The following is a 20,705-nucleotide window of genomic DNA, read 5'->3' as shown; positions in this document are numbered from 1 at the left end:
GAGAGCGTGAGGCGTCGGAGAGCTTGAGGCGCCTGGAACGCCGAAGATGGTGATTCTCGGGGGCGCCGGTCGAGTTTGTGGCGCCGGGAGAGGGGCGAGAACTCTGGGTCCGCAAACACCACACTACGGTGACGTCGTCAGTGGACACGATCAACAGGGCGTGACCGAGAATGCACTATCAGCAAGTGCCGTCCTGGATAAGCATTTATCTCGAGGCTGTTGCTGTGCCAATGGTGTTGATCTCTGGATCACAGGTGGTCACAATGTGGGCTGGCGTGGGCCACTAGCCACTGACAAGGTGGCAGGGGAGGTCGTCAGCAACAGGGGTCTGCGATTGCGTACCGTCGGTACGATTCGGAAAAAGGTGTGATCGCCTGCGAGCCAACCTCAAGTAGACGAAGTAAACCAGCTTCACAATCGACCGCCGGGGCATCGACGTAACCGGGTAGTAGGAAGTCGAGGCAATATGGCCATTGCACGAAGTAATGAGATCGTTTTCATCCCTGAAGCGGCGTATAAGTACTCCTGTTCTTATATCGAGGTGACGATGGAGGACGACAACACGATACGAGGCAGGTATGCAACAGGGGTCAGTGGGACGGCCGAGGGACTTTAAGTATCAAATCGACACGTGTCCGGTAGTCAAGGCGGAAGATAGGAAGGTGTCGTAGTCGAAAAGATCAAACCGGACGAAGGAAGGCGATCTTTTCCATCCCTTGAACGCCTCTAGGCGCTATCGTTCTTATAGCGAAGGGTTGATGAAACAAGGTTCCTCGTGACAGCCGTGTTGGTAGAGGAGGTCTATTGTTTCCAACATCCGTGCATGGATGGACTGCGACAGGCGCCTGGTTGAGTGGTATCACCAAGCGTACAGGTAGACATGGAAACCAATCTGTAGAAATACATGGCACCCCTTGCCATGGTAAGTTGACCTAAATCCGGTCGGAGTTGTTGACAGTCCGAGTACTTGACACTCGAGCGGCAGTAGTCAAAACCAGTAGAAACACCCGTCTTCTACTTAAGGTCGAAGAAGGAAGACGAGGGGAGTGGTTCGAAGGGCATTGAAGACCACATTCAGATCCAACGCAGGCGGTCCGAACTTGGTCTTCAGGTCTTCAAGACTGAACGAGCGCAGCCAGGCCCGTGGGTCGGGAATTTTCGTCTTTCTCCGATCGTCCGGGATGGCCAGAAAGGAGTAGATGGCGACCAGGTATGTGGGGGTGGTAAGCCCTTCAACCGATGGGTGCTACACAAGTACAGAAGGAACTGATCCAGGATCTGCGGTGACGCTGTCATCGGATCCTGGTGTTTGTCAGAACAAAATGCCTGGAACAAGCATCATTTATCAGCATACAGTCCCCCTGTAGATGGACGGTGGGCTGAAGCAATAGCCTTGGTCGCTCTAGCCGAATAGCCCTTGGCTTTCTGCATGTGTGTCAGGCGTGCAGACGATAACATGCGGGTATGAGGGTGTGGCAACAGACCGTGTGGATGGAGCAGAAGGTTGGACCACACCGGAAGTTCCAGGGGTTGTCTCTGGCTATGTTTCGGAGGTCGATAACCCAACTTCTGGCTGACCAATAAGGCGAGACCAAAGTCAATGGCAGGTGTCGAGTGGCCTGGATCTCTGAAGAACCGTGGGAGGGAGAACCGGAGTCGGAAAAGCGTACGCGCGTAATCCTTCTCAGGAACGATGGAAGGCTTCGACTGCCACAGCGGTCGTATCCGGCACAGGTGGAATGGAAGACGACAGCTGGCCACATTCAGATATGAGGCAAACAGATCTAGGGTTGGGGTGTCGACCGTTTCACATAGTCTGGCCCGAGGCGCCGGAGAGCGTGAGGCGTCGGAGAGCTTGAGGCGCCTGGAACGCCGAAGATGGTGATTCTCGGGGGCGCCGGTCGAGTTTGTGGCGCCGGGAGAGGGGCGAGAACTCTGGGTCCGCAAACACCACACTACGGTGACGTCGTCAGTGGACACGATCAACAGGGCGTGACCGAGAATGCACTATCAGCAAGTGCCGTCCTGGATAAGCATTTATCTCGAGGCTGTTGCTGTGCCAATGGTGTTGATCTCTGGATCACAGGTGGTCACAATGTGGGCTGGCGTGGGCCACTAGCCACTGACAAGGTGGCAGGGGAGGTCGTCAGCAACAGGGGTCTGCGATTGCGTACCGTCGGTACGATTCGGAAAAAGGTGTGATCGCCTGCGAGCCAACCTCAAGTAGACGAAGTAAACCAGCTTCACAATCGACCGCCGGGGCATCGACGTAACCGGGTAGTAGGAAGTCGAGGCAATATGGCCATTGCACGAAGTAATGAGATCGTTTTCATCCCTGAAGCGGCGTATAAGTACTCCTGTTCTTATATCGAGGTGACGATGGAGGACGACAACACGATACGAGGCAGGTATGCAACAGGGGTCAGTGGGACGGCCGAGGGACTTTAAGTATCAAATCGACACGTGTCCGGTAGTCAAGGCGGAAGATAGGAAGGTGTCGTAGTCGAAAAGATCAAACCGGACGAAGGAAGGCGATCTTTTCCATCCCTTGAACGCCTCTAGGCGCTATCGTTCTTATAGCGAAGGGTTGATGAAACAAGGTTCCTCGTGACAGCCGTGTTGGTAGAGGAGGTCTATTGTTTCCAACATCCGTGCATGGATGGACTGCGACAGGCGCCTGGTTGAGTGGTATCACCAAGCGTACAGGTAGACATGGAAACCAATCTGTAGAAATACATGGCACCCCTTGCCATGGTAAGTTGACCTAAATCCGGTCGGAGTTGTTGACAGTCCGAGTACTTGACACGTGACATGTAAATCACTCTGCGCAGTAGCCGAGAAAACCACCTTGGAGTCGGAACTGAGGTGTAAACTCCACACACAGACAATCCTCAATGAACTGTGTGAGAGACGATCAAGTGGTGTACCCGAGTTTTGCGATAAAACACGGAACCCCATGGGCGTCGTGGAAAACCCGGGGAGCGCCGAGGAAGAGTCTCTCTCAGGAACGCTGGCGCTAGGGTAGGGTAGAACAGCGTTGATGTCTGCGATGTCGACGAAGTAAACTCTTTGTAAGTGGATGTCGTCGTCGAATCTGATACAGACGCTGTTCACATGACGCTCTGTTTCGATGGAAACCCGCAGGTCATCTCTCCGGAATCATAGCGCTTTAAACGACGGGATTATGGATAACGTCTCAGTGGGCAAGTTGAATCAGACCAACTGTCTATTGGTTGAAATGATTCCACCCAGGAAGTAGAACGATAGTCACGATCCCGAAGACCGACGGGAGAGTAGCGAAAGGAGCGGCGACAGTTGTTTCACCATGCTTCTCCGTGTGACGAGTTATGAGACGGCAGCAAGAGAAGAGGGCAGTGGCGCCGGGGAGGCGATTGCCGATGGTGCCCCTTAAGCCGCAGTAGAAGATCGGATGGTCGGCTCGTTGATCTGAGCTTGATAAAGCTTGTTGATCTGAAGCTTGTTGAGCGCCGAAGACATCAGAGGATGCGGAGGCGCCGGAGCGCGGAGACATCAGAGGCGCCGGAGGCGCCGAGACATAAGCGGCGCCGAGTCATCAGCTTGTCATGAACAAGTCATGAAGCTTGTTGAGCGCCGAGACATCAGCGGCGCCGGAGGCGCCGCATCATCAGAGGCGCCGGGAGCGCCGAGACATCGGAGGCGCCGAGACATAAGCGGCGCAGAGTCATCAGCTTGTCATGAACAAGTCATGAAGCTTGTTGAGCGCCGAGACATCAGCGGCGCCGAGTCATCAGAGGCGCCGCGTCATCAGAGGCGCCGGGAGCGCCGGGAGCGCCGAGACATCGGAGGCGCCGCGTCATCAGAGGCGCCGGGAGCGCCGTGTCATCAGAGGCGCCGCGTCATCAGAGGCGCCGGGAGCGCCGGGAGCGCCGTGTCATCAGAGGCGCCGGAGGCGCCGCGTCATCAGAGGCGCCGGGAGCGCCGGAAGCGCCGTGTCATCAGAGGCGCCACGTCATCAGAGGCGCCGGGAGCGCCGAGACATCGGAGGCGCCGAGTCATCAAAGGGCCGGAGGCGCCGCGTCATCAGAGGCGCCGGAGGCGCCTGAGGCGCCGAGTCATCATCAGAGGCGCCGAGTCATCGGAGGCGCCGGGGGCGCCGGAGACATCAGCGTTGACGGTGTTGGAGACCGTGAACGGTCGTATGTCGTGCCAGGGGAGGCAGACTCTACGTTGGGAGCGCTGGAGCCGCCGGTGGAGTAGGAGACCGTGAACGGTCGTATGTCGTGCCATGGGAGGCAGACTCTACGTTGGGAGCCGCCGTGAAGCTCCGCTGAGCGCTGCTGCCGTCAACGTAGGTGGGGGTCGACGAGCACGTTGAGCGAGGTGTGTCCTGGATACTCGCATGAGCTGAAGGATCACAGCGACGAATGACTGCAACATCGGCACTGCCTTGTGAAAGTACAGGGCGTCGTACAATCACGGCAGAAAGGGGCGGCCCCGACCAGATTTGTTCCCGCGGAAACAAGTGCAGCGAGGCAGAAAATCTGGAATTTAAGCAAAACATAACTATGTGGCAAAGCCACAAAGTGCGGGAAGCATAATGTGTGGCCAATCACAAAGTATGGGAAGCATAAAGTAACTCAAAAACAGTATATTTTATTAAAGTTTATGAGATAAACAAGTACGCTAAAAGGGAGCGAAAAGGCAAAGCCTTAAGCAAACACGTAACCATGTGGCAAAACCACAGAGTACGGGAGACATAATGTAACTCATAAACTTCGTATTATATTGAAGTTTATGAGAAGAAACAATTACGCTGAGCGGTAGCGAAAAGGCAAGGCTTTAAGCACACCAAACAACATACATAAATGTAATGTATTACCCAAGCCAAAGAGAGAATTCAAAACGCAGAACACGACATTACGTGGCCTCGTGGTGAATGGCCAAAATGGCGGGAAAGAAAACAAAATGGCGGGAACAACATTGCGCCCGTAAATTACTGTGACGTGAGCCACAGACGAGCGATAAACGTTACAATTTACGAATGGGAAGACCCTAAGGTCACGGCCCATAACAGGTAACAATGTAGCAGCATATAATGAATGTAGAAACACGCAAAATATAAAAAACAAATAATAAGCTTTAATTTCCACAAGGGATACAAAGTACGTCCGTCCGTGGAGGTGACAAAGCAGTTATGTCTTTTGGTGTGACGTCATGACTTCCGGGTCACGTGCCGACTGTGAGAGGGCGCTGCCTCCTGGGCTGGTTGGGACAACTTTCTTCAGCAGCTGGATCTCACACAGTTCGTCTCTCTGTCAAACATAGCAGTAAATGCAATACGGAGTAATGCAGGATAAGTTAAAAAATATAATGGATATAACGAACAACAAGAGACCAGAGAAATCAGTTTGTTCTAAACGTTGTTCGTTACATACATTTTTGCTCGGAAACATCCACCATGTTGGAAAAAAAAAACATGTAACAAAACAATACACGTAATTTGTCTTACAGACAAGATTAGTCCAGTTACATGTAAGATTAACAAAAGGCAAGTTTAACAAGGTTGCATCGTCACATTTGATTGTGTTGATTGCATATAGCCAGTTGTCTGTGACACTTGACACTGAGTGAGATTTCTCAGCTCGCTATACACGTCATTAATTAGTGGTAGATGGGCTTGTCGGGGATCAGATATCAGTTCGCTTTATACGTTAGTTTGCTGTAGAGAGTTCGTTATGTACGTAATTTTAAATGATATTATATAGGAGATAAAAATGGGGATTTTGTAACATGTTCGTTGTATCCGTTTGTTCCATTTATCCATGTTTGTTATATCCGTGTTCTACTGTAGTTAAAACACTTTAGTGACACAACTGCAATATTGGTACAACAACTACAATAGCAGTGAGAAGTACCTGTACTGGGCCCCATTCCACAAAGCAATATTAGCACTAAGATGATCGTAACTCCCATACTTTAACATAGGCTTACGATGATCGAAGCGCTAAGATCAGCTGGTGGAACGGGGCCCTGTTCTAAAACATAGGCAAGTTTTGTTCCTTTGTTTGTTTGTTATTTAACGCCGCAATCAGTAATAGTCCAGCTATATGACGGCGGTCTGTATACTGATTCTAACCTGACTAATCTTTATTTTATCCCCTTAATGCAGTCAGGCAGGGTAACAACAAGTACCATCTTTTAATGTCTTTGGGTATGACGTGGCCAGTGATCGAACCACGGACCATCCGATACTCTTTGTACTGGGCCATGGAGTGAGTGAGTGAGTATGATTTTACTACGCTTTTAGCAATATTCCAGCAATATCACGGTGGGGGGGGACACCAGAAATTGGCTTCACACATTGTACCCATGTCGGGAATCGAACCCGGGACTTCGGCGCGACGATCGAACGCTTTTAACCACAAGGCTTCCCGACCGCCCCTCTGCACCATGGAGGGAGACTTCAATTTAAAAAGACAAATGGAAAATAGTATATTAGTTACCTTTAGCCACTCTGATCTTAACATCAAGATGGACGGGTGTCGACACAACAGACTTGGTGATGATGAGGACGTTCTCCACACCGATCAGCACCACCAGGTAGGGGAAGATCTCACTGAAGGAAACACACCACACCATGAAACATTACTTTCACACTATTTACTCATCAAACCTCCAGTAATGCCTCTTAATATTTATTGATTGACTTACAAAACCAAGAAACATAAAAAACTAAGATGAAAAAAAGAAATAAAATGACTTTTGGCAATGATGTTTTTGGTCCCACACTGTGCATAGGAGATGGGTGTACTGTGGACCTATTCCAGCCTGTCCTGACTACCTCAAATAAACATACAATAAACATGATAAAACTACATGTCCCAAAGCTAGTCCTACCCGCCATTTAGAGTTGGTGCCAGACCAAAGACAGAGCACACACTGACGGACACAAGCAGTGATGCTACAACCGTGAACAAAGCGCTGATGGCCAGGCCGATCTTTGACTTCACCATCTCGATCTTCCCTGAAGAAATACACAAAGTTAGACAGAGTTACACAAGTATTCATAAATATAAATAAAGTCTTTGATTGACACACAGAAGTTGGTGAAATAATATTGTTTGTTTCTGACAACTCTACTACCATGTTTTGATGTCCTTGATAGTAAAAATTCTGTTGTTTAACACCTCTCACGCTCTCAGTAATATTACATCTGCATAACGACGACCTGTAAATAATCAAATCTGGACCAAACAATCCAGTGAATTGACATCATGGGCCTTGAACTATGCAATTGCGATATGATGACATGCATCAACCAAGTCAGCAAGTCTGACCACCCAACCCTGTTAGTCGCCTCTTACGGCAAGCATAGTCACCTTTTACATGGGTTGGCCACCCTGGACACAGCGCCCTCCCCCCCCACCCCCGAACCCCCCAGTGCTACTCACGGACAGAGAAGTAGAGGTACATGAGGATCACAAAGTAGGTGACGAGGAGAGGGGTGTACTCCACGAAGTAGTTGATGTCTCGGTAGTGGAGGTGGACGACCCGGTCGCTGTCACTGACGTTACCATGGAGGGATGTTTCTGGGTAGTGATGCTCCAGCTCCCTCTTCAGGGAATCCACAAAACTAAGGGCAGATAAGTACCACTACATGCTAGTAGAATTCATTGATGAAGCTTATATAATTTACTCATGCAAAAAAATTGGAGAGAATACAAACAGTCACTCTTATTCACCGTAATTACCATATTTGCCATAATAACTGACAAAGTGGGTACATATTAAAACCATAATCATTAAAAACCAAGTTACATCCATTTTTCGTGCAGTTGTGAACAAATTAAGTTCAGATGTCAAAGAAATTTCAACATCATTTAATAGTCACTAAACAATTATATACACCTTCAACACTTCTCTCCCAAAACCTTCTGTAATATACACAAAAAATACGGACATACAATGTCATATTTTTGGTCTTGGTAGAGGGCACTTTAAAAGCTTACTTACAGATTGGTCTGTAAGTAAAATTGACCATATGTTAGCCTACAACTAAGACCAATGATTCATGTAAGATTTAAAATTCACGAACACACTGTACATGCTGTATGCAATGACAACATTGATAATGTACTATGGTACTACCCAACTGTAGCCATCATCATCATCATCATCATCATCATCATCATCATCATTTTCATGAGTCTCTTCATTAAATGGACTTAATATTTTGTAAATAACCGTTTTTTACTGCGCGGTACCCTTATTCTAACCACACAACCAGTACCTGTTGTATTTTAAGTATAATAGATGTTATCTCACCTAGTTCCATCAAAACATCACCATGGTAAACTAAGCGTCAGCTCCCACTGGGCTGCCTACCTTGCACTGTAGTTCCTCATGATGATGGATATGGCAAAGGTTATAACTCTCTGCCGATTGCGGATGAAGTACCGGGACACGCCCGTCTCCTTCCACGGCACTCCGAACAACACATCTGAAACAACCATCCCTTGCTTATGTTGGCAATGAGTCATACGTGTCATAATCTAATTAGAATCAGGTCTGTTACTCAACTTGATATCTTTGTCAAGATCGGACACATCCTCCAAGTGAGATCATGTCAGTTGATCTTTCAAATCAGCTAGTCAGAGAGAGATTTCTAATTTATCTGTTCAAAAAGCCAAGCATTCAGAACAGCATATCTAATATCTGTATACTGAAAGTGAAAGTAAACTGCACAGGTGGGTCGAGAGGGGAGGTGGTGGGTGGTGGGTGGGGTGGTATTCCTGGGAATCTGGACACCCCCCTTTTGAAAACCAAATGTTGTATGTTGAAGGCAGTAAAATTGACAGCAGTAAAATTGACTGAGAGAGGATTTTGATTTTTTGGACCCCTCCCTTTAGAAAACGCTGGATCCGCCCTTAAACTGGCAATATTCTCAATGAACTTTGAACAATCAACCAAAATGAGAGTTGCACAAGTTTGACTGCTACCGGTAATCAGATGTTGGTTTTCTTAGACGATTCGGCGCTACAACATTGTTACTTTGTCAACACAATCTGTTGTCAGTTTCTGATGACGGAGAGTGTTCGGATTTCAATAAAATTGTATTGCTTTATGCTATAGTCAGCAATATTACTACAATATAAGGCTTGAAAAAATAAAAGAATTGGTTCTCAGGCAATGACTTTTGAAAATATAGAGCGGGCGGGTGGTGTTTCATTTTTGTTATTTTGCTTATTCAAAATAGTATGTAACCAAATAAACAGTGTACCATCAACCTGGGAAAGGGCCTCTCTACATAAACAAGCACACAAACTCCTATTGCCGCCATGACCATAACATGAGACGTGCAGTAAAGCAGTGCGCATGTAAAGGGAAGTAACTGTGTGCTATATTGGATCGCATTGTTTTTAAGTATAAGGATTATTTTTTGAAAATGGAAATAAAAACGAAAAGTGCGGCAGACTTCATGATGATGCAGGCGGTGCCTGAGAACCAAGACTATTATTTTCTGAGCCTAATGGCAGCATGTAAATAACCATCCACTGAGAGATGGGCAATGCAGAAAGTTATTTCTCTTGAATTTTTTTTTTTAAATAAATGAATTTTCTCTCACAAGTATCTAATCCAATAACAAATACGTAATTTTTAACAATGCAAATATATCTTTGAAAGGCTTACAGACAAAATCAAGTCTAGTGACAGTGTCAGTGTCTCGTGTTTAGTCTTATGTCAGTTACCATGGTTACCTTTCAGTGTTGGAGATGATTCCAAAGTTTGTCCGAATTTTTGATAAACTGTTTTAATTATTTCAGCATCTTTATGATACCTGGAACAGAAGAAGTTGTCATGGTTGAAGTAATGATACGTACACATCAGACCTCTGTCTCACAAGCAGATTTCGCAGCTAAGACAGTTGTAAGTGTATATTAAAAGATAAACTATTATTCAAAGATTTAACCAGCACCTAATTCAAGCATTTAACCAGCACTTGTCGGCTTATACAAGGATTTAAACAGCACTTACATAATGATTAAGCCAGAACTTATTCAAGGATTAAATTAGAACTTATTCAAGGATTTAATGAGCACTTAATTGAAGCATTTAACAAGCACTTATCATGCTAATACAAGGATTTAACCAGCCCTTAATTAAACATTTAACAAACACTTTTCATGCTAATACAGGGATTCAACCAGCACTTATTTCAAGAATTTAAGCAACACTTAATTCAAGAATTTAAGCAACACTTAATTCAAGGAGTTAACCAGCACTTAATTCAAGGATTTAAGCAGCACTTATCATGCAAATACAAGGATTCAACCTGCACTTATTTCAATAATTTAAGCAACACTTAATTCAAGCAGCACTTAATTCAAGGATTTAAGCAGCACTTACCATGCTAATACAAGGATTCAACCAGCACTTAATTCAACTTAACACTTTTTATGCTAAAACAAGGATCTTAGAAGCACTTAATTCAAGAATTTAAGCAGCACCTTATTCAAGGATTTAAGCAGCACTTGCATAATGTTTAAACCAGAACTTTTTCAAGGATTAAACCAGAACTTATTCAAGGATTTCACCAGTACTTAATTCAAGCAGTTAACCATCACTTATCATGCTCACATATACAAGAATTGAACAAGTACTTAATTCAAGTATTTAACCAGCACTTGTCATGCTAATACAAGGATTTAACCAGCACTTAATTCAAGGATTTTAGCAGCACTTACATAATGATTAAATCAAAACACATTCAAGAATAAAACCAGAACTTCTACAAGGATATACTGGTACTTTGAAGTTACCTGTGTTTGTCTTTCATCCACAAGTTGGCAGGGGAGACAACTAGGCAGTCATACTGCGGCAGGACATGGCGGAACTTGATCCACTTGACCGATTCGGCCACACGCAGACACACATTGGACAGAGACACCTCCACACCACTGCGGACAGACCAAATGGCAAATGTTCAACCTCCAAGTTTTTCAAGTAATTCAGCCTCAGCCAGGCTTGGATGGGCTATCCAGGTACCATGCTCTTGACCCATTCCACAAAGTGACTTCAATCTTACGAATGTCAGGAGTCTATCAGTGTTTAGGGTTGGGTTTGCTGTTTAACGCCGCACTCAGCAATATTCCAGCTATATGACGGCAGTCTGTAAATATTTGAGTCTGGATCAGACAATACAGTGTTTTGATATCATGCGCATTGATCCATGCAATTGGAATCGATGACACGCATCAACCAAGTCAGTGAGCCTGACCACCCGATCCTGTTATTCGCCTCTTACAACAAGCATAGTCGCCTTTTACAGCAAGCATTGGTTGCTGAGGATCTATTCTACCCCGGATCTTCAAAGGTCGTGCTGATGGCAGTGCCAAAAACAAGGTTATTACTTCCTAGCCAATGACCAGCATATACTATGTGTGTACCGTACCCATTGACAACTCTAGCATGCTCAACATGCTCTAGGACTTCAAACACTTTAGCTAGGGTTGGACGGAATGCATCTGTTGGTATATGATTTTGTGGTTGCCACGGCGACACTGTTGTCTTGACAACCACTTGCTGGACAACTCCTACTGGATCCCCAACAATCTGTACAAAGAAACGTAAGTCGTAATTTATGTTTATTTGTTTTAGTGATTCAGCAATGATCACTCTCTCCTATTTCATTCTAATTTTATGAACACAACAAGCTGTCAGTCGCAGAGTCACATTTATATGTGTTTATACGACTTCTGTCGCAGACTCAGAAATCTCGGAATTGCGAACGACACAAACTGTAATATTCACAAATGTTCGCTTGCACTGTACATCCTGTTGCTTGTTCACGACATGGTGCTTAGAAATGACAGGCTGTAAAATAGCCACAACATGGCATTCAGAACTGACAGTTACATTCATTTACGACAAACAGAAATTAGATATGCTGTTTTTCCGAATGCTTCCTGAGGACTGTTTGCGACACTGTGACCTACCCATCTAGGGAGTTTCATGTCTTCCCCTGGTGTTCGGGGTGCTTTCTTCACTGCAATGGGAGACACGCCCAGGGCGGGGTGTTTCTTGAACTCACTGAGGGCCATGCCATGTTCCAGGGGGGTGTTGCCAGGCAGAGGTAGGTTGGATAAGGGATAACTGAGGACAAAAGCACAAATGTCATTTCCATAATACATACTACTCTTTTCAGCGATCAATAGCGCTTTAAATAAATCAGTGGCGTCAGAACACCTTGCCTTGTTGAGAACGCAAAAAAAATAATATTTGTGACCGACGTTTTTTTTACTGTTTTTTTCTTACAGCATGTACAGAGGGGCAGTAGTAGTATTTTGTCCTTTGTCCATGATGGTGAGTGCAAGGCCAACAACCGGTGTGTGGTGTGGTGTGTGATTTGGGTCTATGTGGTGTGGTGTGGTGTGGTGTGGTGTGTGCTTTGGGTCTATGTGGTGTGGTGTGTGATTTGAGTCTAGGTGGTGTGGTGTGGTGTGGTGTGGTGTGGTGTGTGATTTGGGTCTAGGTGGTGTGGTGTGGTGTGGTGTGGTGTGGTGTGTGATTTGAGTCTAGGTGGTGTGGTGTGGTGTGGTGTGGTGTGGTGTGGTGTGGTGTGGTGTGGTGTGGTGTGTGATTTGGGTCTAGGTGGTGTGGTGTGGTGTGGTGTGGTGTGGTGTGGTGTGTGTGATTTGGGTCTAGGTGGTGTGGTGTGTGATTTGAGTCTAGGTGGTGTGGTGTGGTGTGGTGTGGTGTGGTGTGGTGTGGTATGTGATTTGGGTCTAGGTGGTGTGGTGTGGTGTGGTGTGTTTTACAAGACAATATCGTCTAATTTAGGCAGATTCTTAATATGTATGGATTGCGTTCTTGAAACAATAGTTTAGAGATTCAAAATGAAACACAAACGACAATGCTGGGTTCAGGCTGTTTATTATAAATACATCTCTCCTTTGAAAGTCAAACAATTAGTGACACCTGTTAAGTGGTTTAAAAGCTGAAATCTATCAAAACAGTTTCTTCCATATTCACATGCTTTGCTTCATTGCAGTGTGCTGTGGGTTCGAATCCCGGCTTGCCCCGATTATGTTTCTATGTTTGTCGGCATCATACCCGAGCTCGTGGGTTTCACCGAAGTGGTAAACGTCTGAGACCTGCATCACTTTGGCTTTCCTTCGACATTAAGCTGAAACGCCGCTATATAACTGGAATACTGTTAAAAGCAACATTAAACCCAACTCACTCACTCACTCATTGCAGTGTGGGTTAGGTAGGACAGTTCCAGTACAAAGCCACAAGAAAAGGTACAACGTCTCTGGTTTGCATGTGCAAATGTCTTGGAAATGTCTGTAGTCATATGGCATCAGTTACCTCTTTGGGAATGTGCAAAAGCAGGATGTAGAATACATGACACTTTTTATGGATAGCAACTTCTTTTATTCTTTGTCATGCCGTTTCAGAGCTACTTCTAGCTCCTTCGTCCGGGGAATGCCAGAAAGGCTAGAAAGCATTCACCTGATGAAGGAGCTAGAAGTAGCTCTGAAACGGCATGACAAAGAATAAAAGAAGTTGCTATCCATAGAAAGTGTTATTCATGTTCTTCTAAATGTCTATGAAAGACTTCAGCATGATGTTGTTGAGAACTTACTGGGTCATGCTAATTCTAATGTGTGTTTCAGTCTCCTAAGACATGGGAATAACCATTCAAATGTTGCCATGATGACTGGTAAATCTTGAGTAGCTTCACAACTTCACTGAGGCAAGGGCTTCACTGAGGCAAGGGCGTCAACTGACTATAAAAGTCAAGTTTCCATCCTTGCCGAACTAGGCTGGAATTTCGGAGTTACATATTGGCTGGACTAACGAATGTTCAAAATCACGTGTGTGTGTGTGTGTGTGTGTGTGTGTGTGTGTGTGTGTGTGTGTGTGTGTGTGTGTGTGTGTGTGTGTGTGTGTGTGTGTGTGTGTGTGTGTGTGTGTGTGTGTGTGTGTGTGTGTGTGTGTGTGTGTGTGTGTGTGTGTTTGTGTGTGTGTGTGTGTGTTAAAATGGGTTCCAAGTGTTTGTTGTGTCGTACAATTACAACAATCAGTCAGTGACGCAGATGACGGCAGCCCTCCTCCTCCTCCTTACTTTGGGAGAATGATGAAATAATGTACTGCTGTGGCCTTACCATGTAAAAATGATGACACAGATGACAGAGACGATGATTGAGTAGGGATGACTGGCACAGAACAGTCCATGGGTAAAGTAGATCTGTGCCACCCTCTCCCGTACTGACTGCATCATCACGTGACCAAGTTAGCCCACAGCTGTGTGCCCGTGTACATGGTAGTGTCAGCTAGTCATCTTGGAATATAACCTGCAACAAACACCACAAATACAATCAGGGACTCCAGCCACCAGTCAAGTCTGAGTCAAGTAACATTCTAACATGGTAGTGTCAGCTAGTCATCTTGGAATATGACCTGCAACAAACACCACAAATACAATCAGTGACTTCAGCCACCAGTCAAGCCTGAGTCAAGTAACATTCTAACATGGTAGTCTCAGCTAGTCATCTTGGAATATAACCAGCAACAAACACCACAGATACAATCAGCGACTTCAGCCACCAGTCAAGCCTGAGACAAGTAACATTCCTTTTGGTCAGGTAAGCTCAACTAATTATTGTCTCTCCGAGAGCAGTAAAACTGTCATGCAGATTTCGGTGGATTGCAGGATTTGCAAAACATGTGCACCGCCAACTCGTTGTCTACAGATATTTTCCAAACTTTTTCATTTTTTTAATCAAGGTGCTCGCGTGATTTGATGCACTTCGTGATGTAATACTTGTTTTATCACAGTATAGATCTTGATTATCGATCAGATCGTCTTGACTGGGCGCCACCATTTTGTTTGAAACAAATGCAAGTGATGGAATCAGATTGGTCGATAGGAGAGACAAGCTCCTTCCCAACGTGTGACACCTTCGTTATACTCTCGGTGACATCGCTGCCACCAGTGTGGGAGCGGCCATTACAAGAATCTTGAAATTTGCCCTCTAACCCCAAATGTAGTAACGTTTATACTTTTGTTTGTCTTTGGGAATGCCATCATATTTATTTTGAAAAGGTTTACGACTGACCATATTTTCCAGATGAATTTACTTTCTTGTTTTAATAATCAGAGTGGTTCGAGAATGCAGACTAACGGAAAATCAACCAACTTCTCCCTTACATTCTTACTATATCAACAACACGAATGTTTTAATGAAACAGAAATTCAAATTGACAAACGAAGAAAGTAATTTAGCAGCGATAAGTGTATTCGGCTTCATGACAGTCGTCACTTGTTTGTAAACATAACAGTCATTTAGTTGCGAGTTCAACTCCAAGCATTGTTGGGGCCACCTATTCACAGTGGGGAGTTTTGACTGGTGGCAGCGATAGTATAGAGAGGTCCGCAAACGGGCTATCGCTGTGAGGAGCTTGTAGGAGAGGCTCAGAAGGGACATAACTCATAAAAACCACTGGTGGCACCCAGGAATTCCAGCCTACTTCGGCAAGGGTGGAAACTGGACTTTTAAAGTCAGTTAACTCTCTTGCCTCGGGGAGATGCAAAGAGCCAGGCTTGGGCTAGTAGACAAACATAAACACTTGGGTTTGCCTTAGTCTCTCAAAACTGTGCTATGCTACAGGGAGTCATGGGTCTTTGTGTGGGGTCATTTTTACAAAATATTAATTGATGTCAGATTTCATGGGTCATGCCAGATGATTGTGGGTGCGAATCCCGGTTTGCCCCGATTATATTTCTAGGTTTGTCACCACAATACTCTTGCTTGTGGGTTTCACCAAAGTGGTAAACCTCTGAGACCTGCATCACTTTGGGTTTGTCCAACATATATACTGTAATAAACTAAGTCTATAAGCTACTGGACAAAAATATTTCAAACTACTGGTCTGTATTCAACTAAATCCAAATCATTTTCACTAGAGCCACTGTATCTTGTACATGGCTGGGACACTGCTGGTGTGATGTGAAATTTGAACTCAATCATTTTCACTAGACTAACTTTACCTACATATATTCACGTACGCTATATTTGATGGGTTAAATGACATTGCTGATATTTCCGTGTTCATTTTTTTCATGACCCTCCAAAAATAACGGTATGTGCATTATTTTTTATGACCCTCCCCTAGGGACTATCATATTTTTCTGCGACCCTGCCCTGATTCTCTTTTCACCCTGTTAAAATAAAAAATTAAATGACTGGTCCCTCAACATTTCATCATTATTTGATGTCTGAGAAGTTCAAACAGCTGATCTAATGTCTAATCATGCTTTGTGTGTCTAATACACATGTTCTTTGATCATAATTTCTCTTTCATTGTACCATGCTTGAACTAGTCAAATACAGTTTGCTATACAGTTAAGGGACAATATAGCTTTCATTGGGGTATTCATCTTCTAGATGAATTTTGTCAAAACTGGATGTCAACACTCAACAACAGTACCCAATATGTGATGTATAAAGAATATAAAACACTGTTTGAACCTGAAGATATTTGAGTATTTACAATAGTAAACATGTACGCAGTGTTTTTATGAAATTAAGATGTAATGTTTTACCTTTACGACATAACGAAGGTAGATCATGTAGATGGCAATCTATTGAATCATGTTTACATATGTGTCCTCTTAGCAATGTCTGTTAAAGATGAATATCATTTCGTATTGATCTGTAAACATTATATTGAACTATTTAAAGTGTATTTGCCAGAATTGTATTGGAAATTTCCAACTACATAAAAATTTAAAAGTTTCTTGTGTACAACTAAGGATGATTTATTAAAACGTCTGCAATATTATGTATATTATGCATAAAAAAACCATAAAATCGTAAAATCCATGTAACATGTTTCACATTATACCATTGTCATTGCATTTCATGTATAGGCCTATGGGCCTAAGGCCTACACACAAATAAACTAATTTTGACTTTGACTATCATCTCAATCGAGTAGGAAATTTCACTGCTTCCACTGGTCTTACTCTATCCTTGAAACGATGGAAAATTTTCGCACGTACCCCCTGCGTCGAATTTTTAAATAATCACAAGCCCTGCCTAAAATATCAAAAAGTCATGTATAGATGTAGAGTTAGAGTAAGCGTAAGGTTAGGTTGCCCTAACCCTGTCCGGCAACATTTGAAGCATGGCTACAGTCGGATATCTTTCCACCTTGACAACACAAAATGCTGAACAAATTGAGGGAATTAATATACATACATATATTTCTTGCTCTTTCAAGCTGCCAAGTACAAAATATTCCTGGCAATAAATAGACTATGATTCACTCAGGATCACCTGAGGTAGGCCCTCATGTTTTTTTTCTGAGTCGGGAAGCTACCGAGACGAAGCGGGAATTAGATTAGGATAGCATCACCAATCTTCAACGTTTCCCGCCCAATAAGAACAAAACGACACAAGAAAACAAATAAAATTATACAATAATAAAATCACTAGGCCTATCCCGTCTGAAACAATGTACACTCACACAAATCGGGTATGTTTTCCATGACCGGAAGTACTTGAGAACAAACACTGTAAAATCCGGAACATGACAATTTGGTTTCCGCTTTCATTCTAGACTTGATAAGGCTTTACTAGCATTTTTGAAGATAAGTTGAAGTTCATTTTAGAGTGTTTTCGTTTCAGTGGTACATTTAGTCAACGATGAATCTATTCTTTAATCTATGATAAGGATAGGAGGTAGGCGTTTCGTGCATTCAACATTTTCAATATATAGTCTCAGGGAGTGAGTGAATTTTACACCGTTTTATTCCGGCTATATCAGAGCAGGGGGCACCAGAAATCGGCTTCACACATTGTTCCCATGTGGGGATATGTTGTCAGGGAGTCATCTAGACCCCCAGATATTGAACAGTAAAATATAGAGACTTATTTTTGGTCGGCACTAAACAATTATTTATGAAATAATGTGACGATGCAGAATCCAGAAATGGCTGGTAAGAATCGTGAAAGGACAAGAAATAAAAACATGGAGGCTTCGGAGGTGATAATAATTCCCATGATACTACTAACTATTTACAATATGTATAACAGCGTTCATATACCGTTCCTTGCATTGTGAGAACCTCTTATACCTCTCACATAACGTCCATTTTAGTCTGTCATACAGACCCTGAAACGAATAGACCCAATTACAGCCCACGCAAGTCTATAATGTTTGGCAAGTTTAGATTAGTGCAGTATCAGGCATTCCAACACTTACTCAAATCCATCATTGGACGGTCATACGACAAGTTCACGGGAGGGTGTCGACTCATTTAAAACACATTAACCGTTTACACCATTCAGCAGATTAGTTGTGAGATCGAAACAATTTTCTGACATATACTTCTGAAAAAGGAAACGCACAGGTGATATTGATAAAGAATCTACTTTTAAACTGAGGGGCAAAAGAAAGTACACGAGTATAGAGTTTGTTTTCATATAACTGAAAATTGAAAGAACTGTTGTTAAATTTGATTGTGTCTATGTAACCATCACTCATTCCTGCAACAGTTTCTAAAATGTAATCTGTGACTGGGTAATTTTGTGTAACAATTAATTGATTCAATGAGGTAAGAAATACATTTGCAACCACAAAACCTCCGCCATGTTTATAATGAAAATGTGTGGCGAAAAATGCAAATTTATTGATTTTCAAAGAAATGATGTCCAGGATACACATCAGCAATTGTATGCTATGTGATGAAAATTATTCTTTTTCAAAAGTATTAAATCAAATAATATTTCGCGAGACACATGGAATATCCCATTTATCACATACTGTATAGTTTTAAATTAAATATTTTCATTAGAAATGTTAAACCTTGAAACGTAAATTCTCCCTACGCAGGAGCAAATCACCATTCCTTGTTACTGCGACTTAAAAAGTAGTATGGACGCGACGGTACACCCAATTTCACCTCACCTAAAAAGTAGTTCCGAGTTTGCAAAATCTTGCAAAAGTAATAAAAAAATATTTGAGGTCACTAACATTCTTTTACATACATTTGGATTGATAAAATACAAAATCAACTTCAACTAATGATATTCTTGAAACATACGAGACCGCCGCTGGAAGCGAATGAAAACACGCCTGTCAAGTAACAAAAACGGCGCTTTGCGAAACGAACAGTCTCGATTGTCGAGTTAAATGAGAAATTTATAGTTTATAACGAAACATTTTAAAGAGAATAACAAACAGCATAACGTGACATCAACTCCACAAATAACCATTTTTTATTATTGTGGATGTGGAACTAATGTGAAGAGGAAGTCAACAGTTTGTGTAGCGGCTAGACATTTACGAGAAAGGGAGACAATTTGCGGGGAGGTAACTCTTATATGACAATAGCGCCGTCCAAGTGTTATGTTCACTGCGGTGAAATATCTAGTCTTTTGTTTACTGCAATGAAAATATCACTTTTACCAACTTCTTAAATCTCAGTCTTTCACACTGAAGTATATATAATTAAGTATATGAAATACTTATGTTATGGTAATAAGTAGTTATCATTGTAAAATCGCAATATGAAATTATGGTCACGCCAAGCCAGGCTCCATTTCGTTTGTAGCCATTTGGCATGACCTTTTCTGACCATAACTAACATCTAGTTTCAGAAATGAAAATATTTTACAGCAAAAACACAGTTGTTAAATTATCTTAATAAAATAGAATAAAAGGGATCTCAGGGACTCTCTTCATTAGCAGAAACTGCAGTAATCTAGACTTGCCAATTAGTATAGGCTTTATTGGATAGATTTTTTGCAGGGTCTGTATAACAGACTAGCTGTGACCATATTAGGGGGATGTCATGGGAAAGGTGTAGTCACTTATTGTTAGCTTGCCGTTGCACATTATCTTGACTTTCGTGATAATAAATTACTTTATTTTTTTTATTAAAAAAGGAAATCTTAAGTATACTCGTCTCATCCAAGCCATCTCTTATAGATGATAAATCAACAATACACATTTTTTATTATGTACTTGAGACATCCTTATCATAGAGTGAGATTGGGCCCGTTATGTACTTGGACGTGAGATAACCTAATCGAACAGTGCGATAACTATATACCCTATCTCAGCCGTATGACGATAACTGATATCGTCGCTGTCGGGAATATTGATATATGAATTGGTCAAAGTTTAAGGTCACTTGTCATTGGTCACTGTCAGGGTCAGTGTGCTTAACACTTGGCTCTTAACAAATGTCACATGTCTGACCTGATTGTTTAAAAACAGCTAAGTATGATCTATCGTTATTTGTTATTTTATTATGACATTATTATAATTCTGTTTCGTATTTGACAGCCACAATTAATTGGCCTTCACGTATTTCCACTTATCTGAACTGAATAATACACTTTTACAAATTCTGAGCAGTTCTCGCAGAGAACGATACGTTTTACTTTATAAAATTGGCTTTTTAAAATCCTTCAATGTCAGGAAGGAAGATGATCATAAAGTTTATAGCACATTGTTATGTTATTTTTATAGCATATGCTCAACGTAAATAACATATTTATAAATTATGTGTGCTATGCAGAAATATTTTGAACAAATTTGTATAGGTTTATTTTTGTGGAATAATTACAAATAATATTGGCTATTCAATACACAACATAAGATTATATTTTCGGGTAACACGGGTAGCTGTGATATCGACGATT

The 20,705-nt window shown here is 43.0% G+C and overlaps 1 protein-coding gene across 1 annotated transcript in view; it reads right to left on the bottom strand.

Annotated features, from left to right (window-relative positions):
- Positions 1-17,559, bottom strand: part of LOC124140470 (sterol regulatory element-binding protein cleavage-activating protein-like) — a 54,807-nt gene extending 37,248 nt beyond the window's left edge. Inside the window, exons 1-10 of the mRNA XM_048381209.1 lie at positions 17,521-17,559; positions 14,154-14,342; positions 11,979-12,135; positions 11,435-11,595; positions 10,803-10,940; positions 9,741-9,820; positions 8,368-8,482; positions 7,434-7,615; positions 6,880-7,006; positions 6,486-6,598 (exon numbers count right to left, since the gene is read on the bottom strand). Of these exons, the coding sequence (XP_048237166.1) occupies positions 6,486-6,598; positions 6,880-7,006; positions 7,434-7,615; positions 8,368-8,482; positions 9,741-9,820; positions 10,803-10,940; positions 11,435-11,595; positions 11,979-12,135; positions 14,154-14,269 (1,189 nt within the window). The 5' untranslated portion in view covers positions 14,270-14,342; positions 17,521-17,559. The remainder of the gene's footprint in view (positions 1-6,485; positions 6,599-6,879; positions 7,007-7,433; positions 7,616-8,367; positions 8,483-9,740; positions 9,821-10,802; positions 10,941-11,434; positions 11,596-11,978; positions 12,136-14,153; positions 14,343-17,520) is intronic.
- Positions 17,560-20,705: the final 3,146 nt, after the last annotated feature.

This window comes from Haliotis rufescens, unplaced genomic scaffold (assembly GCF_023055435.1).
Source record: "Haliotis rufescens isolate VD_foot unplaced genomic scaffold, xgHalRufe1.0.p SCAF_37, whole genome shotgun sequence".
NCBI lineage: Eukaryota > Metazoa > Mollusca > Gastropoda > Lepetellida > Haliotidae > Haliotis > Haliotis rufescens.
Note: the sequence above shows the minus strand (reverse complement) of the source record. Positions and strands in the feature narration are given on the sequence as shown.